The sequence below is a fragment of the Anabas testudineus genome, chromosome 14, assembly GCF_900324465.2.
Source record: "Anabas testudineus chromosome 14, fAnaTes1.2, whole genome shotgun sequence".
Lineage (NCBI taxonomy): Eukaryota > Metazoa > Chordata > Actinopteri > Anabantiformes > Anabantidae > Anabas > Anabas testudineus.
In genome coordinates, this window is record NC_046623.1 from 9,394,738 (window position 1) to 9,414,808 (window position 20,071).

Below are 20,071 nucleotides of genomic sequence, written 5' to 3' on the forward strand. Positions count from 1 at the left end.
TTTCTCCATTTTTTTCTTTATTAGACTCACATGGAAACTTTGCAAAACAGCTGAATGGCTGCTTGATGTGGTAATAACGAACATGTATTGCTTTCACTACACATCTACCAACTGTCTGCAGAAAATTGCAGCTGTACATCAAACTCAATACGTGATTATAGAAGAGTCCTCCACAGACTAGTCATTTGGATGAAACACAGTTTTTGTAATACACTAAAAAAATACAAAATACCACACCTATTATCTAACTATACTTCAAATGCACTTATTTTAAGAACGTTGCAACTGTTTTCTATTAACATAATAACATTGTGTTTACAATTAACATAAATGGCAAATACGTTTAATCAGTGACAAATCAAAAATGAGTAAGTAATTTCACAATGTGTTGATTATTACATATATCTAGTGATGATCAAGTGGGATTTGATTTTTCTATATCATTCCTTACAGGAGCATATGTTTTCCACATAATTCTGTAAAGTGTTCAACCTTAAAATGTAAAGGCCCTTAAAAATCACTTTAGTTGTGATTTAGCTCTATATAAATGAACTCAACTCAACTGTGTTTGTACAGTAGTGGGTGGGAATTTTAGCTTACAGAAACTTTAATTTAATCTAAAGAAATTAAACCTTTGGGCTTTAAAACATACATGACATAAAAAAATAACTCATAATATTCTTATTATAGCATATAAAGTATGGGAGACTTATGTAAAAAAAACACATATAGCCTATTACTCTATTCTAATTCAAGACGTCACCTGGATTCATTGAGTCAAGTCACTGTCAGCAGTACATTCATGATATTTCACCTGCCTTAACAACATCTCAAGTGTCCGGTTCTTGCTGTTTATACAAAAAATGTTTGCTTGCCTTCACCCATGTTAATGTTGCTGAAGATGCTCAGTCATCCAGGTGACGTCTTCTGCTGAGTTGAGTCGTGGCAGCTGGACTTCTTTCTTGAGTAACGAAACATTTCACAAGAAAGAAGTTCAGTTACCATGATTCAATTTCCAGACATTTCCCCCTACTGTTAGCTAACCCCTCTTATTCATTATCCATTCGGTTGTGGCGGGCCTGGAGCTGATCTCAGCTCATATCAGGCCGCAAATCTATAACACTAAGTCTTGTTGAAAGTCATCTTGTAAGCCATATTATAGCCACACTAGTACAATAACATAATTACAATTTTGTTTCCACATCATACACTCCTAAATAAAAAGCCCCGCTGTTGTTTGTATGTGTATCTCTAACCATGTCAATAAATTTGTAGGCCTTGTCATTAGTTTTAATCTCGAGTAAACATGTGGTGCAGCATGAGTAAACACTGTAATGGCTGAACCAGATCACCCCAGAAAAAAAAAACAAAAAAACTGTTTCGCCACTGGGACATAGGGTCCGTATGTGCTGCTCCTTGTAAGGGTTTTCTAGCAAGAGAAAACTACTGTCAGCGATGTCTGTGTTGGTTTGTGGTGATTTTGTAATTTTAATTCCCCGGTTTGATATGTTAGAGAGTGAATAGGCTTACTTGAGAAGCCCAAAGGGGCTCTGTGGACGACTACAGAAGAGCTGTTTCTGTTCGCTGTTCAGCAGACTGTGAGTATGTGAGTATGGTGAGATTGAAGCCTTTATAGGTGAAAATATCTAGGCTTAAGAGGGAATGTGGAACATGGAAGAATAAGGTTCCTTTAGTGAATACAAAAACAAGTATTCAAAAGTACAATGCTTAAATTGGGTATTTAGGTCGGTAAAAATACTCACTTTGTTGTCATGGCCTTCAAATATATTACACTATAGAGCAGAACATGACTTGTTGTAGGAACATTTGCATCATGTACAGTACACCTACCTCTAGGAGGCTCTTGAATAGTGCATAATCCAATCAAAAACAGACCACTCACAATTCAAAATTTACTTATAAGTGATTTCCTGACTACACTTTAAAAGCAAATGGATTTGAAATCCCCATAGTCCTAAAGCAGCCCTGTCTGGTAGACACAATATTATTATACAAATAATTTGTCTCCTCAAAGTTATTATGTTTTGAGGTCAATATGCCTGCTACCAAGAATTACACATATTCTAGAGCAAATGTTTTTCTAGTGTAGAAAGTGCTACATCTATACTGCACACGAATGGTTTCCTGCATTCACATGCACCACATTCCACCTTGACCTATAGTTTGTTCTCAGTGCCTAGTTACAGTATTCATAATGATGATGTGAGCATTCACCCTGACAGTACTCCTGCCTGTAGATGAAGATGAGAAGACTCTCTTTCAGAAAGCCGTGGCACGTGCACGTCCTGCCTGGATGTGTCACTGCTTCTGAGCAGAGTTTTACGCACCTTCTTGTAAGTGGGTGCACATGTGTCATTTGTAAATGCTCTGTGCATTAGTTTAGTTGCAGTTGTATCAGATGGTTTTGTAGTTGCTCATATCTATACTTTATCGTTAAATATTTAGAAGCATGGTACTGAGGTTTAGTTTATACAATATGTTCTGAAACTTTTCTTCATTCATCTGTGTTACTGCTATGGATGAGTAATTGTAGAACACAAAAGAAAGGAGGGAGGACAGCAAAGAAGGAGGGGAGGAGAGGAAAATTGGGACACTTACTGTTCAGTGTCATAGATTGGATGTCAGTCGATGACTGCAGGCCAATAAATGTTCCCAAATGGATCGTTTTTGCTATAGAGTTAGGATACTTGCCATCGTTGAAGCCACTGAAAGCTCGTTGCAGCAGTTACTTGAATATTGCTATGTTGTCAGTAGGGAAATCTACAAAGGTCTTAGATTTGATAGGTTTAGAGTTCCTCTAAACAAGGTAGTTATAGAAAATGTTATTTCTACAGGGTATATGTAAAATGATTAACATGATATCCTTTTATATTTATTTAATGTATGTACTACAAAGAAATAGCATGTACTACTTCCATGGTTTTCACAACTAATCGAATTTGAGCTGTATCTTCAAAAGGAGTCTTGAAGTTATTGTGACTGAAAGAATGAGAGGAGAAAAAAGTGAGTGCAGTGAAACAGATTTGGTATGACCAGCAGTAACCAAATAAACTTTGACAGCACAACATGTTCAGGGTTCAAATATCAGCCTTGATCTTTTCTGTGTGAAGTTTACATGTCCTGCACCTCCTTGTGTGGGTTTTCTCCGGGTCGTCTGTTTTCCACCCACAGTCCGCCCACATGTGAGCCAGGTGGACTGCAGATTATGTGTGAGTATGATTCTTTATGTGTTGGCCCACCCTGAAGAGGACTGATGATCTGTCCGGGACGCTCACCAGTGCATTCTGGGATAGGCTGTTGCCCCAGATAAAGATTTATGCAGCTTGTTTTGCCGCCTTTTGTTATTTGTGTGTGTGTGTGTGTGTGTGTGACAGTTGAAGACTGCACAAGGTTTCTATTTTAAGCGTTTTACAAAGTTTTGAAGTTCCTTTTCCTGACAGCTTTATCTGATCTTTTTATAGGGTGTTTTACACGCCAGAGGTCAGGTGTGACGATAAGGTACTTCTGGTAATTGTTAAACCTGGAAATGTTTGATGGCGATGTGTTGTGGGATTTAAAAATAACTAAATAAATATCCCACATTTTCATTTTTGTTTGAAGTATTGTGCTTGAAATTTCACACACAAATCATGTTGTTCGCAGACTAAGTGGAGTGCAGATTGATGTCATCCGTTGGCTTTGTTAGGCTCACTAGCATGGGGAATTAACCTCTGTTGTTCTAGCTAAACCCAACGTGTGCCTATGAATGAAGCAGAGCGCACTTCTCCAATGAGAGGAGAGTGTCAATCTTCAACTGTGTAACAAATGAGAGTTGTGAAATGTTGCGCTGGTGGCAAACAGCCTACTACATGTCAGAGTCAGTAGCCCAGCTGAATAAAATCCTAGTGCAATGCACAACACTGTGCATGACATGAGTGTCAAGCTGCTGAAGCTGGTGTAGTTGTGAAAGGTTTCCAAATGGAAACTTCTGTATTCCTACCAACAAACTGTCACATTCTCCTAAGGTGCTAATAGTGTCTGACAGCAGGTACACACTTACAGTCACATGTCAACATCTGACACGCGAAGCACACTGCTCGCTCCTCAAGCTCGATCCTGCCACAGTGCACCTCTCTCACCACTCCCCTCCCCTGCAATGTACCTACTTTTGTGCTGATAGGAAAACTTCATCCCAAGAATATATCTATTCAGTCGGGGAGATTAAGTGCAGATACATTTTGAGCCATTCCAAGAACCTGAGTCAATGCATAAACAACTCCTACGCTATGTCAAGGAAATATTTATCTTTGCTCATAGAACTTCTTGAGATAGTGTCAACACTTCTTAGAGGCACAATTACATTTGTGGATGGAAAACTAAGAGTCCTCGTGGAAATACAAGTGTATAATGTGGGTAAAGCTGAAAATACTTGTAGATATGTAAGACTGTCTGACATATAATAGCACGTTCATATTAAATCAGAAATGTGTGCGATTTCATGTATAATGTTGTGTCCTGGTTTTGACTCCATGTTTTATTTTTAAATAATTATCTATTTAACATAAAAGGATATTAAGAAGGTTATACTGAGACAAAGATTGATTAGTGGTAATGTATTTTATTTCCTCTGTCTTTTTTATCTTTGTCTTTTTCTCAGTAACCACAACGCCATCTCCAGGCTCAGGCCACACCAAAAGATGCAACGACACAGATAAGTCGTACTGTGTGAATGGCGGCGAGTGTTTCTTCATAGAGGGTGTGGATCAACTTTCCTGCAAGTGAGTTATCTCCTCAGATTTACCTTCAACACCTGTATTTTCTCTCTTCTTTTGAAAAATTCTGTGTCACGCTGTTTAAATGAAAAACTCTTTTTCACAAAGTCTCTACAGTATTCGTCAACATCCTAACCCCAAAATTATATGTCGCTATTTATTTTCCTGATAGCGCTTGATCGCCAGTGTTTTTTTCTTTCAGCAACAGCAGCGACACATCACTGGAAAACGCTGCACGTCTGCTTAACTACCCACCTGTTGTGTATTTTAACACTAATAACGGAGTGAGGCGGCAGTGTGCTCATCCTTTTAAGCCATGTTTAGTGTACAGGAGGGCTGCACATTAAAAGCCCTTTCAAAATGTCATGAGGCACTGGTTTAGAAGTGAGCAAATATTTATGCCTGTTAGAGGCCCCCAATGAGGTAAACTGAATCATTGCTTACATTTGAGGTCCTTGGAAGAGGGGATCAAGACCCATGTGTAAAGTGCTGAAGAAACCATGTATCTCTGCTTTTCAGGAAGAAACCCGCCTGACATTATCACTGAAACAACCCCCTTTTTTATCTTTGACATTTACATTTTAGTTTGTGTTAGGCTCGAGGTCAACATACATTATTTAGGAAAATGTTCAGGAGAAGTTAACATTTAAAATAAACAGTGTTTTTTTCTTTTTCAGGACAAATGTTTATATTTAGAGCTGCAAAGATTACTCGATTGTAAGAAAAATAACCTGGGAAATATTTTATGCTGTGATCTATTAATCATTTTTAGGCAAAACAGCCATTTACAGCTTCCAGCTTCTCAAATGTGGATATTTGCTGGTTGTCTTCTATCATACCAAACTGACTATCTTTTGGTTTATTAGTTTATGTCTGAGAACACATGTTTTATATGTCAATTTTTACATTTAACATGAGTTTAAAAAAAAAATTCTATAATTTTATGAAGCTAAACATTTGAGTTGTGTGTGTTGTCAAGAAGTATTATTTTTTACATGAGTATGTGATGCACAGAGTTTGACCTCTGATTGGTTAAAAGCAGACTGAAACCTCTAGGGAATGTCTCTGTGCTGCTGCTAGTGCTGTTCTGTGTCACAGGACTCTTTGACAGCACCTTTCCGCATTATGATAAGTTATGGAGCATATCTCTACTAAAAAAAAATATTCCAAAAAGTTAGATACTGTAGCAATACTGGTATGCTTAAAGACAAAATATGCACACAAACCTTTATCATGGTTGTCAGATATTGTGTTGCATGTTCTGTTGGACCCTATGTCAACAATGGATAAGTCCTGACTGGCTGATGTAGAGCTAGGGCATGGGCCAGGCTTCTGTGCCCAGTTGGCCCAAGGAAGAATGCTCGACAAGCAATGAGAACATGGCTGCAACAGCCGTTCAATACGCTGTGTACAAATTGGAGGCAGCAATAACTCAATTGCTGCAGCTAATTCACTCACGGCTGGGGCATGGGTCCAGAAAAGTTGGATAATGCAGTGAGGGCCTGCAGGGATTTGTTGCCCCACAGCCATTTCATTCAATATCGGCGAGGCTTCAGTGGGTATTACTCACTTGCTAAACAAGTCCTGCAGACAGCTAGCCCAGCTTTTATACCCAGCTCTTTCAGTTTGAGGTATAAACTTTGGAGAAATGTAAGGTTAATAAATCACCCAAAGTAAGTAACTCACTAAAGTAAACATATTTTTTCCAGTGATTTCCTACACGTAAATAAACTAAAATATTTGAACATGCAGTATCAGTTGACTATTGTTTAATCAGTTAAACACCACAGCTCCAGTACAACAGAAGGGTTGTACTGAAAAAGGAAAATCTATTTTTTATTTTTTACAAATGACTAAACAAAAGCAGAATTAACATGGTGCCATGTTAACTTTAAACAAAATCATCTCCGTATGGGATTAACACACCAAGGTTTGGTGTGTGTGTAAGTCTTCTGTTTACAGTGTGTGGAATATTGTCAGTTTAAACAAGTCCTGCTTCATTTCTTTTAAAGGTGTTTTCCTCTTCCTAGATGTTACATGTTTACATGTAGTCAAAGAATAATGACTGGGGACAACGCAGTTCCCCTTACGTAAATTAAAGACAAACGAGTGATTCTCTGAACCACAGAGAATATTTGCACACTCATCTGATTTTTAAATGATGTGGTGACACTTCATGGTCTAAATGGTGATATCCCCCTGTCAAACACCATCAGTCAGGATGAGTAATTTAATGCTGAATGTTATGGCGCCCCTGGGAGGTGCTGTGAGAAACCAGTAAATCACGAGCGATGACCTTTGTTGGATTGGTGGTCGAGTTGTGACTGTGAGTGGAATGCTGGTGCCCCTAAAAGACCGACTGCTCATCCTAATGGGATTATAATGAGGAAATGAGGATACAGTAGTCTGTCTTCAGCTACAACAATATAAATACATGTGAGGAAAACCTGCCTTGACTTGCAGCCAACAGAGTGGTCTAGCCACGTTTTCCACATTTTACATATTTAAATTGGATTTATATTAACTGGGAAATAAAACTTTATATTTCTATTTCCTCATGATTTGACTACTTTACCTCACCGTCCCACGGTAGCTCGTAAAAAGGTCACATTTGCAGGTTATAACTACTCCCCACAGCCAGGAAGAGAAGAACTACATTCCACGTTTCCTCATGAATGTCACTCTTCTCTCATCCCCCAGAGTACAGACTGAGGTCCTATAGAGGATGAGTATTTGCTGCAGGAACCCCTGAAGCTGTTATATACCTACCTCTTACATTATGGCCTCACACCTGTTTCGTTCTGTTTTACCTTTCTTGTGTTGACTGGTTGATTTTATAGACTTCCAGCTGTTGTTTTCCTTTTCATTTTTGAATTCCCTGATTCTTAAAACACTTCATTGAATGTTAAGTGTCATATTCCCTAAATAAATGAGGATATATAAATTAGATATCTACAATAAATACAATATGAAAATGGCAGTATTATTTAACCATTATTATTATTACTATTTATAGTAGAAGTCCTTTATCTTCTATTTATTTGAATGGAAAAATGAACAGGTGTACACAGTGTTTAAATGAACTCACTGACACTCATCCATATGGCTTCACTGTGACCTTTTAACAGTACTGTATATGTGAGGGGATGTAAATCCATAACATTTACAGTGAATCTCACTTCCTGTGTTTTCCTTTTCATAACACTTGTCCACTCCTTCCCAGATGTCTCCCTGGATACTTTGGCCCACGATGCATACAGACTGAGCCACAGCGGTTGTCCATGCCCAATCCAAGTATGTTCACTTGATATGAGCAGCTGAGAACAGAGACACAGTTGTCACTGGATTACTTCTGTGGACTCCAGCTGCCCCCCCCCCCACCCCCACTCTCCGAGTTTTCTTCCTTTTTTCTCCTCTTTCTCCTTCTCAGGTCAACACGCAATGAGCTGTATACTCCACCATGCACACAGTGGTGCCATCCATGGGAACACTCTGCTTCTGCTGTTCGTAGTTGTGCTGTTGTTCTAATTCTGTTTCTCTGCCTCTCTCTCTCTCCCCCCCCTCTCCCCCCTCACTTCTTCTTACAAACACTCTCCTTTTCACTCCACCCTTGCCCTCTCTTTCTCTTTGTTTTCTTTCTCTTTTCTCACTCATCCACCACCCTTCTCCTCCTCCCTCTATTTCTGTGGCTTTGTTTCTTTCCATCAGGTGTCCGAATGACTTTACTGGTGATCGCTGTCAAACCTACGTTATGGCCAGTTTCTACCGTATGTCAATTTCCTCTTCTGTCACTCTGTCAGACTGTCCTTGTGATATGCATGCATGCTGGGTGTAGAAAGATTGCATACATCTCCTGTTATTACCTAATAGTTTTGTCTCTGCCTCGTCTGACGACTCATTTACAAGCTGGCATGACTTGGTGGAGTCTGTCATTGTGCTTGGTCTGCATGTGATATAGTGTGCACTTTAACTTTGTATCACATGTTTACTCCCAGATACAAGCTATGAGTAAGTTTGCTAATATTAAGCAGGCAGATGAATTTAGATGCTTTGTGAAAGTTGATATATGCACAGCAAGCTGCAAGTACTGTAGTGGACAAACAAATACTAAACACTAAAACTAATGCTAGATGCGGAAAGCCTAACTTCTGACTTACTAACAATGCTTGTTTATGCAATCAGCTGCAAACACAAGCATGCGTGATCTTATTTGAGCAGATCCATGGATGGAAAGCCAAGCTGAACAGTTAGCATGTACTAACAGATAGAACAAATAATTCACTCTGGTAGATTGTATTGTTGATGTAACAATGCTCTTCGGTTAATATATAATTTCCAGAATATGCATTTCTAGAACCTAGAACCCCAAAAATACTACTTGTAGAACTGTTCATAAATATATTATGGAGCAATTTTGTAGTAATTACATGTATTTAGTGAATCCCCAGTATTATAGATGAGTCAACATGATTTTACACTTACTGTGGTACTAAAACCATGGTAAGTGTAAGATTTTCCAAATGACCAATCATTCACAGCAAATATTTTAAATGTTAGTATATGCATGCCCATACAGTCCAAGCTACACATCAGAACATAGCAACCTGTTAAATAAGAAATTCTTCACTTTCAAATCCCAATACCTTGCCCAATAGCTTATACCTTAATAAGGGACAATGTATACTATTAAACATTGTTGTGAATGTGTCAGAGTTTTCCAGTAGCTTGCCAGATGAAGCCTAATGACTCTTCCCTTAAATGTGAACCAGAACATTCAGCAAATTGCATTTGTTGCAAACACACATTGCTTTAGAAGTAGCAACAAAATGGAGCAGATGTCCTCAGCGTAGAGTTCACATGCTGTACTAGATTGCCATGTCAAACAGCTTTGCTAGCCTGGGGTAAGAGTAGTCAACCCTGCACCACTCCACACAACAACATCAGCAAACGCATCCATCAACTGCAGAATTACACCAAGATTAGATGAAGGTTTGTGGAGAGCTACGGCTTGATAGATCTTACCCTTAAGGTTGCTTCGAGATCCATCTACATGGACTGAAATCATGCTTCTTTAGATTATCAACGTGTTACTGCAGTCTTCACTGTTTACACCTTAATATCACCTGTTGGCTGAATGCCTGCAAAGCATATCATCCAACATAAACAACTTAGCTCTCATGTAACCTGGACATATTTCTCTGAGGGAAAGATGTACTGTATAATGATATAGAATTAGATACAAAGTCTATAATTCATGTCAGATAATAACAAAGAATATCCTGCTATCTTAATGCACATGTTTGCATCATGTCTTTCAAAGCCCATGTGGTTACAATTCCTGTTTAAGTTAGAAAATAACTAACTGCATCTGCTTGCGGCTGATGTTGCCAGAGTCCTGTTCTGTAGTCTTATACAGCTCACACATACTGTTTGTTATATGTTGGCTCAGAGTACAATACGAAAACCCCCTTCTTGACTACAAGTAATTTCATCTCACATTAAGTCGTAATGCACTCTGCTAAAATTACTTGTTTTTTTGGCAGAGCAGACAGTGGTGTGTGGGAGCTCTTTTTCCTACACTCACTCACTTTCTCTGTATTCTGTTTAACTTCAGTGCAGCTGTGCAACTGCATCACAGACAGCATTTATTTCCAGTCCTCATCCAACCACATGAGCACAGACCAAGCTTTGATTACTTGGTTTACATGTTCAAATCAATGACCTGACTATTTATTGGCTTAACGGATGCCAGATTTTAAAGAGCATGATGAAAACAGTAAGATTTAATGAAGCCAGTGTTGGGACAATACAGTATGCGTTTGTACTTAATAACATGCACACACACACCACGCAAAGATAAAACAAAATGTTCTGTGTCTTATCATGGGACGAACTCGCATGTAGACGTAAATTAAAGCTGCATTTTCAAATAGAAATGGTTAAACTCAAACTCACTCTAAACGTAAGATGTAATTCTTTTTTTACATATGACTATTAACCTGTTGTTGTTTCAAAAAAAGCAGATCCACATTTAAAATCAGTTTAATAAAAAACACATTTAAGGATGATATATGCACTGGGTGTAGCCTTTAAAGTGAGCTACACCATTTGCCTTTTTGGAACACTACAGTATATAACAACTATAAATGGTCCTTCACATGTTTTACATGTTCTTCTCTCAATTAAGGAGAATAAATCACATTTTCTTTTCTGAAAGAGCAGGCACACACACGCACACACACACACATTCATTTCATAGACTAGTCTCCTGGTGGGGCGCCTCCCATCCCCAAGAGATACCAAAGAGAAGGAGGGTGACTTCTGCTCAGCCATAAGGGCTTGGCTTAACAAGAGCATGTTGTCATAAGAACAGCTGGGAGTTACTTCAACCCAAGTAAAGCAAGTGAGCTGCCAGAGACATGGACTCAGCTGGTTGGTGCAACCTCCCTGTGGCCTCACTCTGCCATATAGTATAAAGTCCAACTATAATTCTTCTTATTCAGTTGGATTAGCCAGATACGACTCATACAATCTTTTTAACCTGCCTGTTCATTTGATAGGTGTGTTTGAGAACCGACAGTGTAGCATGTTTTTTAGAAAGAAGGAAAATGAGTGCGCAGGTAACCTCATCACATGACGCACATGTTCCCATGCGGCCGTAGTGAGAGCACCTAATACGTCTTATTCATTCCCATTAGGAGATTTTATTTGGTTATGTAATGAACGAGTGCTATCTGCAAGCTTAAACACTACAACAATTGCTTATAAAATGTAGAATCACAACAGTAATGGACTGGGTGGACACATACAATAGAGAGACATTTGACATAAGAGAAACACCCAGAACCAAATTATATAGTTTGGCTAAAATAAATCAGTCCTAAAAATCAATTGTGTAGGCATGTAAACTAGTAGTGTGGTTTGAATAGTGTGTTTTGCATGCTCTAAGTCTGATCACGCCGTTCTGACCATTATTGACAAGTGTTTTTGTCTCTGTGCTCTATATGTCAGAAGGTGCCACTCTCTTAATCTGGTCTTCTGTTTCTTGTTTTTTTTTTATTTATTTTCTTCCAACTGTCAACCCTCTGCAATGGCAGAGCATCTTGGGATTGAATTTATGGGTATGGAACAAACCATTTTGATTCTTAGTCCTAGCATAGCTACTAAATAGACGTCCTCCGTTTTGACATGCTCCTATTCCCTCTGTGGTGTGAACTATAAATTGCATTGTCCCTCAATTAACCAATCAGTCGCTCAATCAGTCATACCATAACTCATTAGAATAACAAACCCTCGGTCAGTGTAATTTATCTTCCATCGAACATCATTAACATGGATGTAATCACCTGTACCCCTCACACATGTGTAATGGAACAATAGAACTATTAACTGAGTTTAACTGAGCATATTTTCCCTTTCAAACTGATTTTTTGATTTCTCATTTCATCTGTAACAAGCATGATGTATCATGTTTGTAGCTGCCAGATGTCTTTCCTCAATCTTCAGCTCTGTCTAGCCAATCCTTTAGTTTCATGACTCTAGTGTCTGTTTCTTTGCTATGCCATCTCTGTTTTTTATTATTATTTATGTGTGCTCTTGTCCATGTTTCTTGCATCACCTCATCAATAGTATAGCTGAAATGTGCCTTTTATAATATAATCCATCTGTGTTCCTGTTTTGAAGTATCTTTTAAAGGAGTAGATGCTGTGATGTGAGCATGCAAAGCTATATTTGGAAACTCTAGTCATGTTTTTTTTCTCCTATCTTCCGCTATTTCCATCTTCCTTGGTTGTTAGCTTTTTATTTGCTGCTATCTTTTCCAGAAAAGTGCTTTGGTGGTTGAGAGCGTTAGACAAATGTTAAGACGTGTCTTTTCAGAGCTTGTGTAATTACACGAGTGCCTTTATGAACAAGACGATGAGAACATTGTGTTGTTTTACTTACACCGGTACCATTTCCTCTGTTGAAAATTCATCATCAGCGCATAACAAGCAATATGAGTGTAGTATTACCCGGTTTGCTTCTATAAATAAACTCACTCTGGTGATTTATTTGTGGTGACACAAATTGGCGTGCCAAAGTAAAATGGCTGCTGGTGAATGCAAGGAGGAAAGAGTTGTACAAATTCAATTTATTTTATGACATTATTTGACAGGGACCACACTACGTCTACTAGTGTACCTCAACATCACCCAAGCTCTTCTCTGGAAAAGCTAAAAGCAACAGTCAATATTGCTCCAGTTTCATATTAAATAACATCTGATTTTTTAAACTTTATATTGTTATAACTACTGTAAATTACTGTGTTTTCTAAATGCCTGAGTAGATGAAGACTTCTGCGCCATGACACACAACATGGTGTAGTAACTTTAAAGTCAAACGTGGCCCACTTCTAATTCACATGTGCAGTAGTGCACTTGTGCAGTTTGCAGTTTCTGCCAGTCATCGATCACAGGCCTGATTCATTATAGTATTATGTACAGTTTGAAATTGCTTGGATTTTTAGAGAATACAGTTGCTTATATCTACCCACTGCTGACCCCCTGCTCCCACCTACGCTGCCTTACTGCAGCACGGGGAGGAACTGCATCTGTTGTATTTGTGATTATATGAGACGAGGGGGATTGACTGTGAAGTGAGTTGTCAGTAAGTGAAGATGAAGCTTCATACTGCTCAGGATTTAGTAAAACAAAAAACAAAAAAGAAATGAATGTAAATGAACAGAGAAACCTGCACCACTTGAAGAGACTGATTTTCTCTTTCCTGTTGTTTCTCTCACTGTACGCACGTTGTGTGTATGTGTATGCGTATGTGTGTGGGTGCATCTGTGCGTTTGTGGGTGTGATGTTGACAGAGGCAGAGGAACTCTACCAGAAAAGAGTCCTGACAATCACGGGTATTTGTGTGGCTCTGTTGGTGGTGGGCATCGTGTGTGTGGTTGCCTATTGTAAAACCAAGTAAGTGAAATGATTTCTGAACCTTTTCGAGCCTTTCCTTTAAGATTTCCACACAACCTGCATTTTGCTAAAATGTTTACTCAAGCTCAAAAAGTACTACGTGTAGTGTTTGTAATATGCAGCATAGGTGGAAAGAGTTTTTTGACATGATGTGAAATATTCTGGTATCTGGAGCACAAAGGAGAAACAATGACAAAATATTTACACAACAGGAAACAAAGAAAGAAGATGCACAATCATCTGCGACAAAACATGTGTCCAGAACATCCCAATCGTAACCTAGCTAATGGACCCAATCACCCAGGACCAGGCCCAGAGGAAATCCCTATGGTAGACGTGAGTTTCTGAAAGGACTTTCTAACATTATCAAAGTTTACGCACGCAGATGTGCACCGAATGGTTTTGTGCTTGGTTACATAATCGGAGCTTTTGTTTTTCCCATTTCTTCATCTGCCACAGTACATATCAAAGAATGTCCCTGCAACTGAGCGAGTTACGCGGCCTGCAACAGAGGGATCGTTCCCTGCCAGCCACGCTTCTTCCAGATCTCACAACTCTTCCACGCGAGCCCATTCATCAACTCACAGGTAATCAGGCACCACATGATCTTCATATGCACCTGCGATGATAATTAGCACCCTCATTTGGAGCTACACAATGGATTTGATTCATTTCGTTTATTGGTTAAATACCCTCTCTTTGGAAACAGGTGCATCAATTCTCAAGCTTTGTTTTTAAAAGAAGCCAGAATAAAGAGGAGTGTGCATGTTAACACCTTTTTTTCCTTTGTAAGACATGAGGAACGAACATGGAGTCTGGAACACTCTGACAGTGTCCTCTCTGACTCTCCGGGAATGATGTCATCATCTGTGGGGACCAGTAAATGCAGCAGTCCTGCGTGCATGGAGGCACGGGCGCGACGCGCTGCTCACTGTGGTTACTCTGACCCCCATCGGCCGGGCCTACAGTACGGGGAGTCCTTTGACTCACTGGGAGACTCACCGCACAGCGACAGGTGGGAAACAGGGCCTGTGAGGCTGATTTGGCAATGGGTTTGATGTGAACATTTTGAGAAGTTTCCTCTCTCTGCTGGTTCTCTCTCAGCCTCGAGAGGCCAGTCAGGGCACTCTGAGAGACTCAGTGGAAACTGACACACAGCAGACATGATGATGAAATACGCTAAGGTAGGCAAGAGTGAGAAACAGTGCTTATTTCAATGGGAAGTCTGTGCATACAGCTAATGTACATTATTCCAAGTGCAAGTGTAGGGTCAGGGGAGATCTGGGGCTTAGCCCTGAAATCTGCTTGTATTGTAGCTGTGCTATTTTTCATATAATTTTATTTCACTCAAGTGAATTACTTCTGTTGCATAATGAGCAAAACATTCAAGCACCAAGCTGAACATGAAATTAGCGCTATTAAATGGATAGTCTGAAGTAAGAGTCCCTCCATCTACATCAGGGGAGATAGAGGCTCTGCTTTCTATTCTGTCAGCACTTATTACAACAAAATGCCATGTGTGGTGAGCAATAAAGATTTGGTGCCTTCCAGAAAACATTTGGTGCTTAAGCCCCATAAGCTCAGCCCTATGCAGGCCAGTATGTAACTATGGATAGTGTGGAAGTGTTCGCTTTAAAGAACACTGTGACATTTTTGCTGGTTCGTAATCTTGCCCAGTCCGATGCAAACATATATTTAATTCTGTTCCTTTAACTTAAACTATACCTTGATGTGCATTGTGCACTGGTCACAGGTAAGAAGCAACTACTATAGCAGAGTTCAGGAGCATTCGCTGAATGACTGTGCACAGTAATGTCAGATCACCCGTAACAAATGGATCATCCAGCTGGAGTCTGGCTGCCTTTTGCCTGAACTTAGTTCCAGTTTTTAAGTGCATAACGTTTAGGCAGCATGCACTTGTGCAGCTAAAACAGAAGTAAATTATTAATCGATGCAGTGTTGGAGGTATGTGATTAAATGACATCTATAGCAAATGACCAGTGTCTAATAAATCCTCAAACTAACTAGACAAGATATGTCTTGCCTCATGTGCTTGAGTTCTAAAGATATAAACAATAACGGCATACAAAAAGCATCTGTGCGTGAATAGGGCCTCAGCCAGTGAGTTGTTATGCAGAGGCAGATTGCATAACCAACATCCTGTCAGAGTCATCCCAGGTAACAAACGGATCTTCCATTTTACCAACAGCTTCAGCAAGAGCTGAATCAGCAGTGCTGTGTGACAATCGCAGGTTTGTGCCTCACACAGCGTGTTGTCATTTCCTAAAGGCAATAACAGACATTCCAAAGGCTCCGTGATGATTTACCACGAGTGATGTGTAAATTAAGTTGTCTTTCAAATGCATCAACATCATGTGTCTTTAACAGCTGTGAGGATTCCCATGAGCTTAAGTATGAGTTCAAAGCCTTACAGTACATGTGTCACAATAACTGGGAGTATAGATGTCAGTTTATTAAAATAAAAAAAGCAACATGAAGATTTTCAAGCATCACATTATTCTGGTTCAGGTATGGAAAAAGATTAGGAAATGTATGGTATGAATGTTAATCGGCCCATACACAGAAAAAACGATACACGGGATAATGTGCTGCTGCAACCTGAGTAAGCCAGAGTCAAAAAACAGCTTTTAAACATCTTGTAAAGTAGGACACGGGGTTGGCTCGGGGATCCTGTTGGGCAGGTTTGTCCAGAGCCTGTGGGTGCTGAGGAGGACTGTTCAGTGTCTGTCAATCTTCAGCATAGACTGTAGTGAAGCCAAAACCGCTGCTCCTCAAGCTGGACCTTGGCTTAAACCTCTCGTGAAGCTCAGATATCACTAGATTATTGTCAAAGGACCAAAACATCATCAATGAAATTAAAATCTCATTTAACAGAATCACTGTTAAAAATTCATCCTGTTTTTTTTCTACACTCCACTTTCTCTGTTGGGTTCTCTGCGGCTTTCAACTTAACTCTCCCCTCCCCTCTGTGTTTACCACAGATACGTGTCTGCCCTGACAACACCAGCCCGCCTCTCCCCAGTGGATTTCCATTACTCCTTGCCCCCACAGGTGCCTACCTTCCAGATCACATCTCCCAATGCCAGCCATGCCATGTCGCTCCCTCCTGCTGTCCACAACCCCTACCCTCTGGAGGATGACCAGCCTCTGCTGCGCCGCTACCAGGTGCCCCTACACGATGCCCAGTGCCAGGAGCCATACCGGCAACAGCGTCGTACCTATCTAAACGACAGCAGAGGCAGCCTGCCCTCCAGCCCCTACCGGATGGCTGAGGAAGAAGACTATGAAACCACCCAGGAGTATCTCTCCTCTCGGGAGCAACCAAAGAGAAGTGGATCCGGTGGAACTGGGAGCCGGCGCTGGCGGCGATCCAGACTGAATGGCCATGTGGCCCCACGTGGATACGAGGCATCTCGGGACTATGGGTCTCGAAGCTGCCTAACAGATAGTGAGTCAGAGGAGGATGGTGAGAGCACACCCTTCCTCAGTATGCAGAACATGAATGCCGAGCCCTCCACCATCTACAGGCCAGCGGACAGTCGGACTTCTCACTCATCGGGGCGGCACAGTGGGCATGGGAACATGCATACGAGACTTACGCACTCACGTACCAAACCGGACAATACACCCCATTAAAGAGTGAAAATGAACCAACAAAAATCAATATAGTATAGACCTGCATCTATAAGAAATATTTTTATTTTATATAACTGACAGATATTCTAAACAAATGAAATATTTATTTTCATTTTAGCAAAAGTTGTCTACTAGTTAACAGCAAAGACTTTTTTATAGGGAAAACTCTATTTATATGTACATTTTGATTTACAGCATAAAAAGATGTGCCAGTTTTTTCACAACGTTAAAAAATAGAGTAATATTGTGGTGCCTTTTGCTGTATGCCGATGCCAGAGGGCCAGTGGAGGTTTTTGTAGCCTTTCTTATATGGACGCCTCATTTTTTATACACATTTATGTTTTATTTTCCTCTCTGGTTTCCTGTTTTACTTTCTTTCCAAGTTGCATTCTATGAGGAGTCTAACCCCACTGGAGCATAACCCCCTTCCATATCACGCAATATAAACCATTTCAACATAAAGTGTATGTTTACATTAATCTGATTCGCCTGTAGGGTCTATGTTTTGGGATTTAATAGAACGCCTGATAAATATAATGTAAATCCTTTTTGCCCTCTGACTTGTGTCTACCAAGAGAACGAGTGAGTCAGTGACGAAGAGAGGGAGAGAGAGAGAGAGAGAGAGAGAGCGATTGTGTGCTTTGTGTGTGTGTGTGTGTGTGTGTGTGTGTGTGTGTGTGTGTGAGTGCGCATGTCATTTTGCTTGCATGTATTTGTGATTGTTAAATTTCATTGTTTGTTGTGGTGACATCGAACGTGCGGGTCTACTGGTGTCTCAGTAGAGCCGGCAGAAGAGTGTCTCAGAGGTTCACAGAATAGTACTTTATCAGAACAGTGACCCCCCCCCCCCCCCCCCCCCCCCCCCCCCCCCCCCAAATGTAGGTGGACAGGCACAGCTGCTGTAGGGTTGTATGTTATGCAGGTCATTGCTTGATGTGTTTACAGCTATTCTGTCCCTTTCCCAGCCTGCCCCAGTTACGTCCCTTTTATTTCTCAGCAGGTTGTCTTCGTGTTAGACTGTTATGAGGCCAACAAACACTGAGCCACTTGGCACAGGGTGACCTTTTGCCTCCGGAGGTGGTGGCAAAAAACAAAAAGATTGCATCTGTCTTCATTCACCTCCGCCCCTAATCCCATGCCTCATCATCCTCGTGTGTTCATTCTGTTTTTGTGGCTTGTGTTAAAGGCCACACGGTGTCTCAGGATTTCCTCATGCCCCCCCACTCCCAACACCGTCACACTTTAAACCCCTTTCACCCTCTTCCTCAACTTAAGGTCTACCTAAGACTAGGGTTCTCACATGTTGAGGGCCTACATGTTAACATACAGTCTACCAGTTTCCTGAACACTCCCATGCAGAGAGTAGGAAAGCCAAGTGGAAGCAGCTCGGTGGAGAACAGTACAGAACATACTAGACAATATAAATGAAATAGCTGTGAAACTTTGGAGGATCATACAATGCAAAAATATGCAAACTTTATATTTTGCTGTTTGATTACATCATTTTCTAAGAGATGACTGTAGTGTGTTGTGTGTGAAAAACTATGTGATGCCTATAGTGTATAATGAAATATCATGATATAAATGCATATTTACAGTACATGGAGTTATTTTTTAAAGCCATTATGCATCCATCTATCAAGTTGTCAGCCTTTCTTGTTTACATTTTCGTGTCCATTGAATGACCGTGTACATTAATCATTTTATCACTTGATTTAGACTGCTCCACTTTACATGCACACTTCCAAATAATGTCACATAGCATCCAAATAGCGTCTCCTCCAATAGTACTGTGTACTGCTTTGTCTTGTTGACAGGTCTAGTCATTTCAATTTTAGTAGGTTTATATTAATAGTTTTAAAAGTAAACCAAACCATTAAAGCCCTCTGTCCTCAACTGAAGAAAAAGTAAATGTTTAAAAGATATGTCAAGAAATGTCAAACCCATTGTAAGTTACTCAGTGAGAGACGACAGTCGATGATGTTTCATCACCGTCGGTGTGTTTCTACTTCTTAAAAATCAACTGAATGCTGAATTATCAGATAATTATCGATTTAAAAAACCTTAAAAAGATTGATCTGCAATTTTATCTGTTATATGGGAAATGCACAGTGGTATTGTAATAGAGAATGGTCTTTGGTCATACCTCACTTGCAGATGTTTTATTGAGTTTCTCGCCTCTGGATCTGATCTTGTATGTCTGAGAAATGACGACAGTGCTCCTCTTGTTTAAATGTGATACTCCCGTCACTTTGCCAGTCTTCTTACCCAGTTGAGATGCTACCAGGTACGTCCTGCTAGTCTCTTCTGTTTTAATTTTATGACCTCAACACCCCCCTCCCACACCTGACCCCACCCTTGCTTGAAATGTTTGAACACCTCTCCTCTGCATGTCCTTGTGGTCAAGGTTAGATGGGTGCATGGTTAAAAAAAAAAAAAAAAAAAAAGCAGCAGACAATTCTTTTCCAGTCAGTGAAAGTGTATTTCATTTAACATTCAGCAATAAAAAAGAACCTTTCCCCATGTCATCCCTGAAATATGCTAGAAAAAAGAAAAATGCGAGATTATCATAGATTGTAAAATAAAATGAAAAATGAATCCACCTGTTCATATGAGAAAATAAATCTTTATTCATATCATTTTACGATGTAGTTATTTCTGTAGAATGATTTGCTCTGCATTTTT

General features: G+C 40.0%; 1 protein-coding gene across 2 annotated transcripts in view; it reads left to right on the top strand.

The window, feature by feature from the left end:
* LOC113169157 (pro-neuregulin-2, membrane-bound isoform-like) overlaps positions 1-18,005 on the top strand; it is a 41,080-nt gene extending 23,075 nt beyond the window's left edge. The window contains exons 4-10 of one of the 2 annotated variants that reach the window (XM_026370339.1): positions 4,658-4,778; positions 7,996-8,066; positions 13,627-13,729; positions 13,942-14,065; positions 14,189-14,316; positions 14,523-14,744; positions 16,732-18,005. In XM_026370339.1, coding sequence (XP_026226124.1) covers positions 4,658-4,778; positions 7,996-8,066; positions 13,627-13,729; positions 13,942-14,065; positions 14,189-14,316; positions 14,523-14,744; positions 16,732-17,386 — 1,424 coding nt within the window. In that variant the 3' untranslated portion in view covers positions 17,387-18,005. Of the gene's footprint in view, positions 1-4,657; positions 4,779-7,995; positions 8,067-8,480; positions 8,540-13,626; positions 13,730-13,941; positions 14,066-14,188; positions 14,317-14,522; positions 14,745-16,731 lie in introns of both variants that reach the window. The other variant, XM_026370340.1, reaches the window with a different exon arrangement.
* Positions 18,006-20,071: the final 2,066 nt, after the last annotated feature.